General features: G+C 37.2%; 1 protein-coding gene across 2 annotated transcripts; it reads left to right on the top strand.

Moving 5' to 3' along the window:
* The first annotated feature begins 7,666 nt into the window (after positions 1-7,666).
* On the top strand, positions 7,667-12,983 carry LOC115725431 (peptidyl-prolyl cis-trans isomerase CYP37, chloroplastic). Of its 2 annotated transcripts, none has more exons than XM_030654942.2 (12): positions 7,667-8,410; positions 9,264-9,524; positions 9,605-9,694; positions 10,057-10,152; positions 10,468-10,575; positions 10,802-10,851; positions 11,302-11,404; positions 11,588-11,641; positions 12,021-12,179; positions 12,296-12,418; positions 12,523-12,572; positions 12,685-12,983. In XM_030654942.2, the coding sequence occupies exons 1-12, from the start codon at positions 7,895-7,897 to the stop codon at positions 12,794-12,796; spliced, it is 1,722 nt and encodes a 573-aa protein (XP_030510802.1). In that variant the 5' UTR covers positions 7,667-7,894; the 3' UTR covers positions 12,797-12,983. The 2 variants fall into 2 exon arrangements, with proteins under 2 accessions (XP_030510802.1, XP_030510803.1); XM_030654943.2 differs by having other exon boundaries at positions 7,811-8,410; positions 9,256-9,524.
* The last annotated feature ends 1,400 nt before the right edge of the window (positions 12,984-14,383 follow it).

Here is a 14,383-nt window from a genome sequence, read left to right as displayed (position 1 = left end):
TAATAAGTAAATCTGATTATATTGAAATGAGTTTTATTTAGGGCATAAAACCCAACATATATATAACGGTAAGTTTGTAATATCTTAACTTAGTTGCAATATCGGTCCAGTCCAATGTATACTCCATACATTCGAAACTAGTATACTTTACTAATGTCCTGGAAAGAACATAACACTTACTCCAAGTGTAAGTACACATCATCGCTGATTATCACATTAGTGTAAATCCAATAACACTGATGAAACAGGGACCAAGTCTTTTGATTCATATGAACACAATCACATTCCACTGTGTTGACGATACTGTAATTGTGAATAAACATATGATCTGGATTTAACTGATTTTGTGTGTGTGAATGTAATAAACATATTAAACCATTAGCATGTAAAATTCATGCAAACATCAATCACTTCAAATTTGTTATATTGATAACTAATCAGATTGTAAAGAGTTTTATTTAGGGCATAAAACCCAACAGATGATTCTGAGACTGTGTAGGTATGGGACTACACAGTTGAAGAGAGCTTAAATGGATTGATTGGTACTACCTATATCAACAAGGTGCATCTTGTTTTTCGGTAGCACATCAGGAAAGAACTCCATAGTTAAGCGTGCTTGACTTGGAGCAATTTCAAGATGGGTGACCTCTTGGGAAGTTTTCCCAAGAAGCGTGCGAGTGAGGACAAAGCATGCTGGAAACACTCGTGTTGGTCTGTAGGGTCAATCATCAGTCCATAAAGCAGTCAGAGTGACGAACTCGTGTATAAGAGCCATTAGTCCATGGGTGTAAGGGCCTAATGGAGGCTTGAAGCGGGGACGTTACAAATGGTATCAGAGCCTTGACCCAGCCAGAAGTGTGGTCGATGAGGACGTCGGACCCCGTAAGGGGGGTGATTGTGACAGTTAGTAGTCCCGTGATCCGTAAGGGGAAATACCGGGTAAGCTGTGCAATCCTGCATCGCCTGGGGAAGGTCAAGTGGGATGATTTTGAGACTGTGTAGGTATGGGACTACATAGTTGAAGAGAGCTTAAATGGATTGATTGGTACTACCTATATCAACAAGGTGCATCTTGTTTTTCGATAGCCCATCACGAAAGAACTCCATAGTTAGCGTGCTTGACTTGGAGCAATTTCAGGATGGGTGACCTCCTGGGAAGTTTTCCCAGGAAGCGTGCGAGTGAGGACAAAGCATGCTGGAAACACTCGTGTTGGTCTGTAGGGTCAGTCATCAGTCCATAAAGCAGCCAGAGTGACGAACTCGTGTATAAGAGCCATTAGTCCATGGGTGTAAGGGCCCAATGGAGACTTGAAGCAGGGACGATACAAAGGCCTTTGCTTCTACCCATTTGGTGTAATAGTCTATTGCCACCATAACACATTTTGCCCTGGCACTACCTATTGGTAAAGCTCCAATTAGATCGATTCCCCACATGGCAAATGACCATGGACTAGTCATGCTTGTGATTTTGGCTAGAGGGCACCTGCTCTAGTTGGTGTGTCTTTGACATTTGTCACACTTTTGAGCGAACTTCGTTGTGTCTTTTTCTAGACTATGCCATTAGTATCCTTATTTCAACACTTTCATCGACATGAAATAGCCTCATGCATGATTTTTGCATTCTCCTCTGTGTATTTCAAATAACACTTGTTGTGCTTCACTTTCTCTTATACAATGCAGGAGTAGAGTGGAGAAACCTCTCTTGTATAGAATCCCATCCATGAAGACATATCTAGTGGCTTTATAATGGATTCTTTGAGCCTCCTTCTTGTCCAAGGGCAACTTCCCTTCTTGGATGTACTTAATGTACGGTGTCATCCAGGAGGATTTCCCACTTCTTACTTGCAACATTTGATCACTCTCAATGGGTTGTTGGGCTAAGAACTCCACCGACACAGGCTCTTGAATGTCAATCTCTTATATGGATGCAAGCTTAGCTAGGGCATTGGCGTTGACGTTGCTTTCCCTTTGGATTTTCTCAGTTGTGAAATGTTGTAGCTTCTCCATGTAGCTTTTAACTTTGGCTAAGTATGCCACCATTTTTGGCCCTTTTGCTTGGTATCTCCCCACACTTGAAAAACTACCTATTGTGAATTACTAAAAATTTGTAGTCAAGTAACTTTAAATCCTTGGCGAGTCTTCAACCCTACCAACTTTGCTTCGTATTTAGCTTCATTGTTTGACGCCTTGAAGGCAAACCTTATTGCACAATACATATTGATTCCTCCAAGAGTTAACATCACTAACCCAATCCTTGCTACATTATCATTTGAGGCCCCGTCTACATGTAGCTCCTAGGTGGCCTCTCCTTCTCCACTTTCTCCCAACTCTCCACCAGTTTCCTACCTTTAATCCTCCCCATCTAAATGATAGGTGAACTCTACCATGAAATCTTCCATCATTATTTGACAGTTGATTTGATACCCTTGGGATGTAAGTGATATCAAATTAGCTTAGCTTTATCAACCATTTGAGTAGGCACCTTGAGGTTTCAGATTTGTGCAGGACTTGTCGCAAAAGATGATTAGTCAACACCACAATTAGATGTGTGTGAAAGTATGAGTTCAACTTTCGCGACTCCACAATGAGTGAATAGGCCAACTTTTTAATTTTTGGGTAGCGAGTTTCAGTGTCCACAAAATGCTTACTAATGTAGTACACGGGTTGCTGCTGCTTTCCTTCTCCTCTTACTAAGGCAATGCTCAAGGTGTGTTTGGAGACCGCCAAGTACATGTACAACTTCTCTCCCCTTTCCAGATTGGCCAAAAGAGGTGGATTTCCTAAGTGCTCCTTTAAGCTTGTGAAAGCTTTCTCACATTTTTCATCCCAAGTAAACTTCTTATTTCCATTGAGGGTGATAAAGAATGGGAGACACTTGTTTGTGTCTAAGAAATGAACTTGTTCAATGTGGCCACTTGCCCAGTCAAACATTGCACCTCTTTCCTATTCTTAGGCGATTCCATATCTATCAAGGCTTTGATCTTCTCACGTTTCGCCTCTATGCCTCTTTCATTGACCATGAAGCCTAGGAACTTTCAAGATGACACACCAAATACAAATTTTAATGAATTTAACTTCATTCGGTACTTGTAGAGAGTAGTGAACATCTCGTCCAAATCTTTGATCAAATCTTCTACTTTGCAGCCACACCTCTGCGACTGGGGACCACCTTTGTGACCAGAGACCACCTTTGCAACTGAGGACCATCTCTATAGCTAGGGATCATTTGACACCAAACAAAGGTACGAGGTACAAGACCACCTCCTGCAGCTACAACATGTAGCCCGAAAGCGACAACTTATCTACTTGGGACCATTGTGTAACTCAGGTCATTAGAGCCTATAAATACTGCTTTCTCAGATGTGAAAGGGGGTTGGAAAATTATTTGTGTAACTCAGACATTGAATGCAATAAAGAGCAAACATTCATCCATTAATATTGATATATCTTTTCATCTTCCTCATCATCTTATTTTTGGGTTTACTTTATATTTAGCCACTAAATTAGTTGACGAGTTCTCACCATCAATAGTGGCCATCAATGTGGCATATTGAGGTTGTTCCCCAATGATCAAAGCTAATTCTATCATCCCCTATGGCTGAATTAAGTCACTGGTGAACCCATATATCAGTGAGGCACAAGGTTTTAGATCCTTAAGTCCTAGTCCCATCTTCTTTAGGACTGTGAAGTATAAAATATCCACTTAACTCCCATTATCAACCAAATTTTGGTGCACCCTGGTGTTGGCCATTTAAACTATAAGCACCAATGGATCATTGTGCGGGAAATGCACTCCTCTTGCATCTTCCTCTATGAAGGTGACTAAGTCACTTTCTCCCTTGAAACTCTTTAGAAGTCTTTATTCTAAGCTCCAAACTTGGGGCTCCCACCTTTCCTCTCAGGTGTACTTGTCTCTCCCCTTCCGAGTGTCCCCTCCTAGGCTAGGTCCTCCTATGATAGTTCTGATTTCTCTTAACACTTTGGGGGCTTTGTCGGGTACTTCTCATAGGTGCCATTCATTTGGCCTCTAATTTTCTCTTCAATATCCTCCCAAGTACCCACGATATATTAATTCTTCAATCTCAACCATGAGGTGCTTGCATTCCTCCGTGAGATGCCCTATATCCTTGTGGAATTGGTAGTACTTGTTCGGGTCATTCTTGGCCCTTTCCTTCCTTATGGGTGATGGTCTTTTGAACAATACCTGATGCTCATTTGTCATGAAAAAATATGTTCCATTGAGTAAGTCAACTCCATGTAATGGGAGTATTCATGGTGTTGTGGCTCTGCTTCTCTCTTGACCTTCTTGCTTCAAAAGTCTTCTTTGTGCCCAAATCCTCATTTCTTGCGAAGTTCCTTAGCAGGCATTTTCTTGGGTTGATCACTCTTTCCTACACCTAAGTTCTCATGTCCATCCTCCACTAGGATGTACCTATTGGCTCTTTCATAGAAGTCCTCCAGATCATCTAGCTCTCTCTTGACCATGTTGTTCCATAGCTTACTCTTTGGTCTAACTCCGACGGCTATAGCCATCTTATGTTCGTCTTTGGACAATCTTCCAACTTTATTTTCTTCATTGTTAAAATGCTGGATATATATATAGCTCTTCAAGATTTTGGTCTCTCCTTACTTGATATTGGCCAAACTCGTCCTTGGAACGACGTAGTCTAGGAGGCATGGTGTTGCGCCAAAAATTCATCAGTGAACTTCCTCCATGAGGTAATTAAGCTGGGGGTCAACCTTTTAAACCATTTGTATGTCGTGCCCCTGAGAGTTACAACAAAGCATTGACATCTTGCCTTGCTTGTAACTCTCTTCATTTTCATGATTTCATTGAAGGCGTCCAAATGGTATTTTGGGTCGGCAATTCCTTCATAAGGCAGTATGTTAGGCTCTTTGAAATTGGGAGGTAGTTGTTTAGATTGAATGTTTCTAGAGAAAGGTGGCTCATCATCAAAATCATCCTCATCCCAACTACCTTCCTCCGATGCGGCAGACACTATTCTTCGTCGAAGGTCTTCCATTTCCTTGTCAATCTCCTACCTCCTTCTGTTCAACTTTTCCCAAGGTCAGGAAGTGTGTGCTTTGGGTCATCCTTATGGCAGGGCATTACCAGCGACGACACTCACTTCTCGACAGTGGCTTTTTGGTTGAGTTTTTCCCTTAAATTGCTCTAGACAACCTTTAAGTTAGTTTTCTTTGGCCGCGACAAGGGTTCTAGATCATTTTGGGCCGAGCCTTTGGTGGTGAGGACTCTGGCGTGTTACTCGTTGAGTACTTGGACATCCCTTCCTCCTCTAGCTTTTTTTTTCTTACATCTGGCTCTCTTTTCTTGACAAAGGCACCTCAGAATGCCCTTTTAAGAGTTTGTCCAACACATTTTTCATATTTACAACTGTTTCTTCCGGTCGTAAGTTGTTCATTCTCAACTCGTTCATCTCTTCATTGCGTATGTGAGTACAAGAGCTTGAGGTTATGGAATAAATCCTCTTCTCTTTTCCCGATTTATGATGCGAGGTTTTTGGGTCTTTTGGCATTGGTGGTGGAGGGTGTCTTATGGGTGATGGAACCCTCTGCCTTTGTGTCCCACCTTCCCCTTCAGTCATGATGGAGGCAGTTGCTCTGTCACTCTGCTCATCCACTGGGATCTCTTCATGGCGATTGTCTCCTTGCCTTGCTTGAGACCCTCGTCCGCTCGGGCCTTCTCCTCCTACTTGAGGCTTGTCAATGTTCACATTCTCTTCTCCTACTTGAGGTCTGTGACCATTCACACCCTCTTCTCCGACGACAGGTGGTGGTGGGTCCTGCCTCGAAACGATCAACTGGTTGCCATTGAGGCAAATCTCCACGTCATGAAGACGACGAGAGCATCTAGGCATTTTGTAATGATTGTGTGCACAGAAATGACTTGACTTAAGCTTGTCATGCTCACAGATGACACCAAATTATTGATGGTGAGAACTCGTCAACTAACTTTGTACTTGGAAAATTAAAATCTAAACTTAAACTCAGAAATAAGATGGAGATGATGATGATAAAATGTAACCTCAAATGACCATGAAATTTTAGAGTAAAGAAAAAATTTCTTCTATTACTTTCAAGCTCAAGATTACAAATCTAATTTTCCAACCCCCTCTCACATTTGAGGATGGAGTATTTATAGGCCTAAGTGGCTTGAGATACATAGTGGTCCCAAAGAGGACAAGCTATCACTTTCAGGCTGCAAATCGTAGGTGCAGGAGGTGGTCTTGCATCTCGTATCCTTGTCTAGTTTTAGGTGGTCCCGAGTCGTAGGGGTTGTGGCTGTAGTGTACCCTTAGTCGACTCCTCAGCAGGTGCGGTGTCTCCACTACTCGTACCTCCTTACTTTTAGAGCTTGCAGAAGGCATGGCTGTACTCTCCTCGCGTGCTTACCTTATCATTGTGATCGTATCCTTATTGCTTTATTCTCCTCTTGCTTGGGAAAATCCCGCCAAGTTTTGCAAGGTCATGCCCGAGTGACATTTGCAATGTCCTGGCCGAGTGACCTCTTAAAGAAGTCATTGTTGAGTGACTTCTCTAGGGAGGGTGCCAAGTGACTTTTCAAAGGAGGTTTTTTGAGTGACTTTTTGAGAAGTCATTACCGAGTGACTTCTCTCGGGAGGCTGCTGAGTGACTTTTTGAGAAGTCATTGTTGAGTGACATTCGTGAATGCCCTTGTCGAGTGAGTTCTCAATTCCTTTGTCAAGTGGCTTCTCAATGTCATGTATTGTCACTCCCAAGGTTGAGTGACATTGTCACTCTCGCGGCCGAGTGACATTGTTACTTTTAAGGTCGAGTGACATTGTTACCCTTAAGGCAGAGTAACATTTGGTCATGACGGGGCTGAGTGACTTTTAGTCACTCTTGGGCTAGGGACATTAGCCACTCTCGAGGAAAAGTAACATTGAGTCACTCTTGGACCGAGTGTAGGACTGAACATCGGACGGGTTGACCAGGTTTCGGGTTGTCAGGTTTTGGGTTGAAAAAATTGTACCTAGACTCAACCCGTTCACGTGTTGCGAGTTGGCAGGTTTTGGGTTTACGAGTTGGCGGGTTGGCCGGGTTCGGGTTGGGTAGGTTGAGCTGATCAACTTGGTCGAACTTTTTTTTTACACTCACCTAATTATCTATAAATGTACTTAATTATATATAAACATATAACTAAACCTAAACACTTACTTAATTATATATAAATATATAACAAAATTATTAAATTTAATAGTATATATACATATAAATTTTTAACAAATAAAATATATATATATATTGTATTATGTAACGTTTTTTTAGAAATAGCATATAATATTATATTTGAGGTTAAATATATGTAGAGTGTAAACTTTTATTATTATTAAAGTTTATGTAAGAGTAAAAAAAAAAATCGAGTTCACAGGCGAGTGTAGCTCTGACCTGAAACCGGGTCACTTGAAAAATTGAACCTAAAACCCGCTTGAAAGGTGTATCGGGTTGAACCCGACCCACTGAATTGAACAAGTTTCTTTAAATTTTCGGGTTGGTCAGATCGGGTCCGGGGGGTTGGTCAGGTTCGAGTCAAACTCGGTAAAAATGTTCAGTCTAGCCGAGTGACTTTCACCATGTGATCTTTCATACCTTGGTCAACTAACTTTAAAAATTACAAGTATCAATTTTTGGGGTTAATAGTTTGGAATGAAGGTATAATTTAATGATGTGGCAATGTATTATTGTAAATGAGATTTATTAAGGTATTTTTGAAATTATTTTAGATTTTAGGTATATTTTTGAAAAAATCGCATTATATTACCACTCATCCAATCATAAGTGTGTGTCAGCCATATAAAATCTCCAACTCAGATTTTCCCAGCTTCGTCAGAACTCAGGCTGGTAAGCAGCCATGGCTTCGTTCCACACCATAGCTCCCCAGAGTTTCCTTTCCTTGACCAAACCCAAACCAAAGCCAACAAACTCTCATCCTAAGCTTCTCCCCAGCTCCTCCAATTTCCCCAAACTGAATCCAAACTCGATTTTCTCGAGAAACAAACGGAAAAGCAGCTGGTTAGTGAACTATGTAGTGGAGGAAGAGTTCTTCGACGTGATCCCTGTACAGAGCTCGGATAGTACGGACCAGCAGGAAGGAGTGGCGGTGAGCCGCGTGGAGGGGGGAGGAGGAGGAGGTTTGGAGAGCGAGTTGGCGAGCCAGGTGAGTGGGTTCGGAGGGAACGAAGGGAGGTTGTCGTTCGAAGGAGCTACTGAATTTCAGGGATTTGGGTCTGGGTCTGGTTTAGGTGATGGAAGAGAGAATGAGGATGATAATAGACTGATTGATAGAACGATCAATGCCACCATTGTGCTCGAGGCTGGTTCTTACGCCATCACGAGATTACTTACCATTGCTCAATGTTACTGGCATGTGAGTCAGTCTATTTTATGCTGGAATTTTACACGTTTATATGTTGACCTTTGAATCCTTAGACTAGATTCCAGTTGGGTTTTACGCAATTTCACACATATACATACTCAAAAGGAAAATGTTGCATGTTTGAAATAGCTTCCACTCAACATCTATCTATCTATTACTTTGTTAATTTTTATGTTTCATGTGTTTATTCGCTTTGGTCATTTTTATAGTTTCGTCATGCCTGTAGTTGTATTTAGTCCATAATCTTCCTTGGTTTAAGTCCTGCGAGTGAAAGATCTCTTATTTATTAGTTTTGGAGAACAGGACCATATATTGTACCTGAATGTCAAAGTTTTGTTTTTATGTATAATATTGTAGAGCCAGTATGGCTGAGAGAGTAGACTTTGTTGGGCCAAGCAAGAAAATAAAATTCCTGTTTTGCGAAAGAATGAAATCCAGTAGGGGAAATGATTGTGGCCTTTTGGCTAGAGATATTTGGCTCATGTAGCTACTTAGGGTATGAAATAGTCTCTTCTCAGTTCTTTTCAACTACTCGGTAATCACTTGTCAAGTTAATTTGTAATTTTTTGTTTTACACATTTTGTTTTACTCGGTTATCACTTGTCAAGTAAAATCAGAAGAGTAGGTGTTGTGTTAGGTGTTTGAAGTGGTTTCATTTATTTGAAAATTTGTGATTTTTAGTTTTGGATTAGTCTCTTCTACTACTTGAAGTTTTATTGTAATGAATTTAGCATTTAGTAGGGAATATTGGACATTGTAAGTAGTTGAATTGGAAGAATATATCAACTTTTTTGGTTAGTGAGATAGACGATAAGCTTTCTAAGATGGGTTTTCAGTAATGCAGAAACTGGCAGACCAATGTAATAATGCTCCCTTAAACATGGAGAAGCCAAGTAATGGGCATGAAAGGAAACTTGAGAGATTAATTGCTTTGATCCTAATGCTTGTTCAAATTTCTGCTCCACTTCCTTTTCTTGGTTTGGAGCCGTGGTCTTCGCCTCCTGCAATGGCAGTACTTTATTCTCCAGACACCAAGGTTCCAAGAACAGGAGAGCTAGCACTAAGGAAGGCGATTCCTGCAAACACAAACATGAAGGCTATACAGGTGTTTTATTTATTTATGGATTTAATTTTTAATTTTATTGTTATTGTATCAGTTTTTGAAATTCTTGTTTCTTCTGCTAGGATTCTCTGGAAGACATATCATACTTATTAAGAATTCCACAGAGAAAGCCTTATGGAACCATGGAAGGCAATGTGAAGAAAGCTTTGAAGGTATATTCTATTTTTAAAATTTCTTTCTTTACCCTATACAATTTTTTCATGTTCAGAAAAAGGAAATAACTACCTAAAAGTACTTAATTTCATTTCGTAATTATTGAACATAGTGGATTTCAATATGTTTCAATTGCTGAATGAAATTTTGATATAGCAGGCAGCCATCAGTGGTTCACACTTTTCGTCCCGTAATAGGATATCAGGTCTCTTTTGATATAGCAATTTCAAAACATTATCTATGCATAGTCATAGGATAATAGTTTGAAATAAAAGAGATTCTGATATTCACTTGTCTGTTTATTTGGAATTTCTTCAGTGTCATTTGTGTTTACCTGTATCATGTTTTCCTCTCAATTCAGATAGCAAAAGAGGAAAAGGATTCAATTTTGGCAAGTTTTCCTGCAGATCTAAAGGAAAGGGGTTCAACATTGTACACTTCTCTTATTGATGGAAAGGTATAAGAGGGTACATTTTGGCTTAAAGCTTAGCACAATATGTGAAAAATGCCATTTAAACTAAGCAGAAAAATATTTTTGAACATTTATATGGTTATTTCATATTTTTAAACTTTAATATTCTGCATACACTATAGCTTAATGTTAGGGTTGAATCGGTATTTTATATTCACATAGGATTAAAATCTTCAATAGAGTAGTGCTAGTAGACAGAATTCTATCTTTTGCCAATTCAATACTTTAAATACTTATAAGGTTGTACACTTACTGTAATTGTTCACTGCAGAAACTTTTAAAATTATAAACTTTATGCAGGGTGGATTACAATCACTTATTGAAGCCATAAAGGAAAAGGATCCAGACAAAGTGTCTATACGCCTTGCATCTTCACTGGACACAATTGCTGATTTAGAGTTGTTGCAGGTATCTGAAAGTAGTCAATGGAAGAATATAAATTCTCTTAATCCTTACACTCAATAATAAGAATAAGAAATTAACCTATCCAGTATCCATAGAGGTATTGAAGTGCATAAAATATTTTGTAATATGATAAGTACCACTATACTCACACAAATGGACAATGGTTACATGTATGTTATTATGTAAATATAGGTTTGTAAAAGTTACATTTTGATATTGTTTCTAACAGGCTCCAGGGTTGTCATTTCTGTTGCCTGAACAATTTTCAAAATATCCGAGGTCAGTACTAATAAGTTATTATAATTGTAAATTATAACTTTCTTGAAACTAAATATATTGGCCTTTTGTCAAATGAAAAATCTTTAAAACTGTCCTAATTTAATAGGTTGTATTCTGTTTTTTTCTTCGTAGGTATCAAATTTTTATTTTCCCTTTTTGAAATAATTTTTGTCTGTGAACTTTAAATTTTACTTCTAGTTTATTAATTCTAAGTATATCATGTAACGGGTCAAGTTTCACTATGTGTGTTAGCCACTGAGGCTAGCTCAGTACTTGAGACCTCGTTATTTGTTTCTTAAGAGCAGCAAGTGTGCTGACTAAATTAAAGTAACAAAAAAGGAAAATCACTTATCACTCTGTGTCTTGTGGGACATGAAGTACTCTGAAACCAAAGAAATTTTAACTTTGTACAAAAAATGTCAATATACTTCTTTTTCTAATTACTTGCAGGCTAACAGGGAGAGGAATTGTTGAATTTACCATTGAGAAAGGAGATGGTTCAACATTTTCACCAGAGTCTGGTGGTGAACAAAGAAAAACTGCCACCATACAGGTCTCTTAATCTCTCTTATAATGTTTTTTTTTTAACTCACCATTTAGATACTTTATTTGAATTTCATCCACAATAGTGAATTGTTGAAAGAAGTATCCAATGGGTACAAAGGATGTGTTTGAAAAAAAGTTAGTTGGTACTTTTTTAAGTCAATTGTTATCTAACATTTTGCAATGTATGTAGGTTGTCATAGATGGGTACTCAGCACCATTAACAGCGGGGAATTTTGCAAAACTGGTAAGGTAGTTGAAGCTCACTTTCGCTTCATGAATTTGTGGATGGACCATATGCATTTTGTATAATCTTTAATTTGTATTTGAATTTATGCTTGTTTTCATTACATTTATAGTTTTCATATCTGATTACATCAAAACAAAGAAATCAAGAAGATAAAAAAAGTTCATGGTTTAAGGAGCGCAATCAAAGTTTTGTTAGACTCGTTTCTTCTATGCTACCGGGAAGTTGACTACACATTTGATGATATATAATTTGATACTAGTGTTAATTAAAATTTTGTGAATCTTCTTGTATGTCATTTAAGAAGAAGAAAAGGCTAGGTCAGTTTCAAATTTATATTGTATAATATTTTATTTTTGGTCAATACACAATTTTTTAGGTAATTGATGGTGCCTACAATGGATCAAAGCTCAACTTGTCCAATCAAGCCATTCTCTCAGAGAAGGGACAAGATAAGAACAATGGTAATAGTGTTCCTCTTGAAATAAAGCCATCTGGGCAGTTTGAGCCTTTGTACAAAACAACACTAAGTGTCCAGGTATACTTACATAATTTTCTGTAAATTATTTATAATTACTGATTGTTGTTACTTTTTTCTGGTAGTAATTTGGTCATATTTGCTAATAAATTACTTTTCTTTGTCCTTCATTCAAGGATGGAGAATTACCAGTTCTCCCTCTATCTGTTTACGGTGCAGTTGCCATGGCTCATAGTGAAGTTTCAGAGGAGTATTCATCACCCTATCAATTTTTCTTCTATCTGTACGATAAACGAAATGTAATTCTACTCTTAACCCTGAATAATCCACATCAAAGCATCTGATTTAGACCTTTTTTTTTTCTCTAAACAAGTAGTAAAAGTAAATCATTTGCTTCGTGTAGGCTGGCTTAGGAGGGTTGTCGTTCGATGAAGGACAATTTTCAGTTTTGGGGTATGTAATTTAACCCACTCTGTTACATTTCTTGCACATTTAACTAGAAAGAGATATGCATTGAGCTATATTTGATGTCTTTTTCTACCACATTTTCCACTTTTACATGTAGATATACAACCATAGGGAGAGACATTCTACCGCAGATAAAGACAGGAGATGTAATCCTATCTGCAAAGCTGGTAGAAGGACAAGACCGTCTCATACTGCCAAGTGAGAGTTGATTTTGATTCAATTGGACCACAATTCTCGTTCTTTAGCAGCCTGATTTTCTTTGGGGCAGGTTGTGTTTCAATTTTCATTTTTTTTTCACTTGCTGTATTCTTCTACAAATCTCTAGTTACCAAGTTCCTGGTTTTGACCATGTAATATACTTTTCACAACATTATTAATAGATAAGTTTGCTGGCCATCTCTCCTCTCCAAGAGTTTAAAGTTTGTTCTTATTTTTTTTTAAGAAAATTTAGTAACACATGTTTGGTCTCATTTTGATCATTTACCAAAGAACATAAAAAAATCTTAATGTTTGTATCTCATATAACACATCAATGCCTTCTTTTAACGATAATTTAAAGGCTAATTAGTAATTTTTCTCCTTGAATTTTGACATGTACTAAATCGTGCTCCCTAAACTTTTTTGGCCGTTAAAAATTCTCCAGAACTATTGAGATTGTTAAATTTAAGGACTTTTGTCTAATTTCATTCAATTTTACTGTTTCAGTGATTGTTTATGTACTAAACCATGCTCCTTAAACTTTAATATCTACCAAATCATGCCCCTCAAACTTTGATATGTACTAAATCATGCCCCTTGAACTTTCATCCATGTTAGAATTTTTTTACTAAAATTAGACAAAAGTCCTTAAATCTAACAATCTCAATAGTTCAGGGGGAATTTTTAACGGCCTAAAAAGTTCAGGGAGCATGATTTGGTACGTGTCAAAGTTCGGGGGGAAAATTACTAATTAGCCTAATTTAAATGACATTTAAATTTGTCATATGTGTAAGACATATCTATATTTATATCTATCATTTATTATCTAATAACAAAGTAAAATGATTTAATTGAAAAATTAGTAATTTTTTTTAAAACTCCCATTCTAATTTTATTTTATTCTATAATATAATAATTAAAAAATTAATATTTTTTATTAATGAAAATAATTATTTAATGAAGAAAATAATTATTGAGAAGCTATATGAAACACAAAATGTTTTTGTCTATCAGAATTATAATAATACACGTTTTAGTCTGATATGATGTGTCTACTAAAATGATTATTATTGATGCAATTTTATAGTGAGTTTTAAATATCCAAAAAGAATGTTAAAAAAATTGTATTGAAACATCAAAATATAAGAATAACAATAAACATGACTAATGTTATTTAATACACAAGACATGTATTTATTGTTCATCAATCCTATAGAGAATAATACGAAATGAATTTAATTAATTTTAAGGGATTTTTTCTATAACAAACTAAAAAAAGGAAACCATTTACATTTATAGCCTAAAAAGGAAAAATAAACATAAATAGAAAACAAAAGTTTCTATTGAAATGATAAGGAAATTTGGTAAATTTGAACAAAAAATCAACAACAGATTGCATCAAAAAAATATAAATGCATATAATTAAAAGCTAGAGGGTTTTAATCTGTAAACAGTTGTTTATAAGTTGTTTTCCAGTAATATAATTTTTAAGAAATGTTGAATTTATTCTTATTAACGATTTTATGCTTCAAAATAGTTGTTTAATAGTTGATTTGACAGATAAAAATAGTCGTTCAGATTGAAATGTTATTTGCAAC

Source organism: Cannabis sativa, chromosome 6 (assembly GCF_029168945.1).
Source record: "Cannabis sativa cultivar Pink pepper isolate KNU-18-1 chromosome 6, ASM2916894v1, whole genome shotgun sequence".
NCBI lineage: Eukaryota > Viridiplantae > Streptophyta > Magnoliopsida > Rosales > Cannabaceae > Cannabis > Cannabis sativa.
The sequence above is the reverse complement of the archived record's forward strand: the minus strand, read 5'-3'. Positions and strand labels throughout refer to the sequence as shown.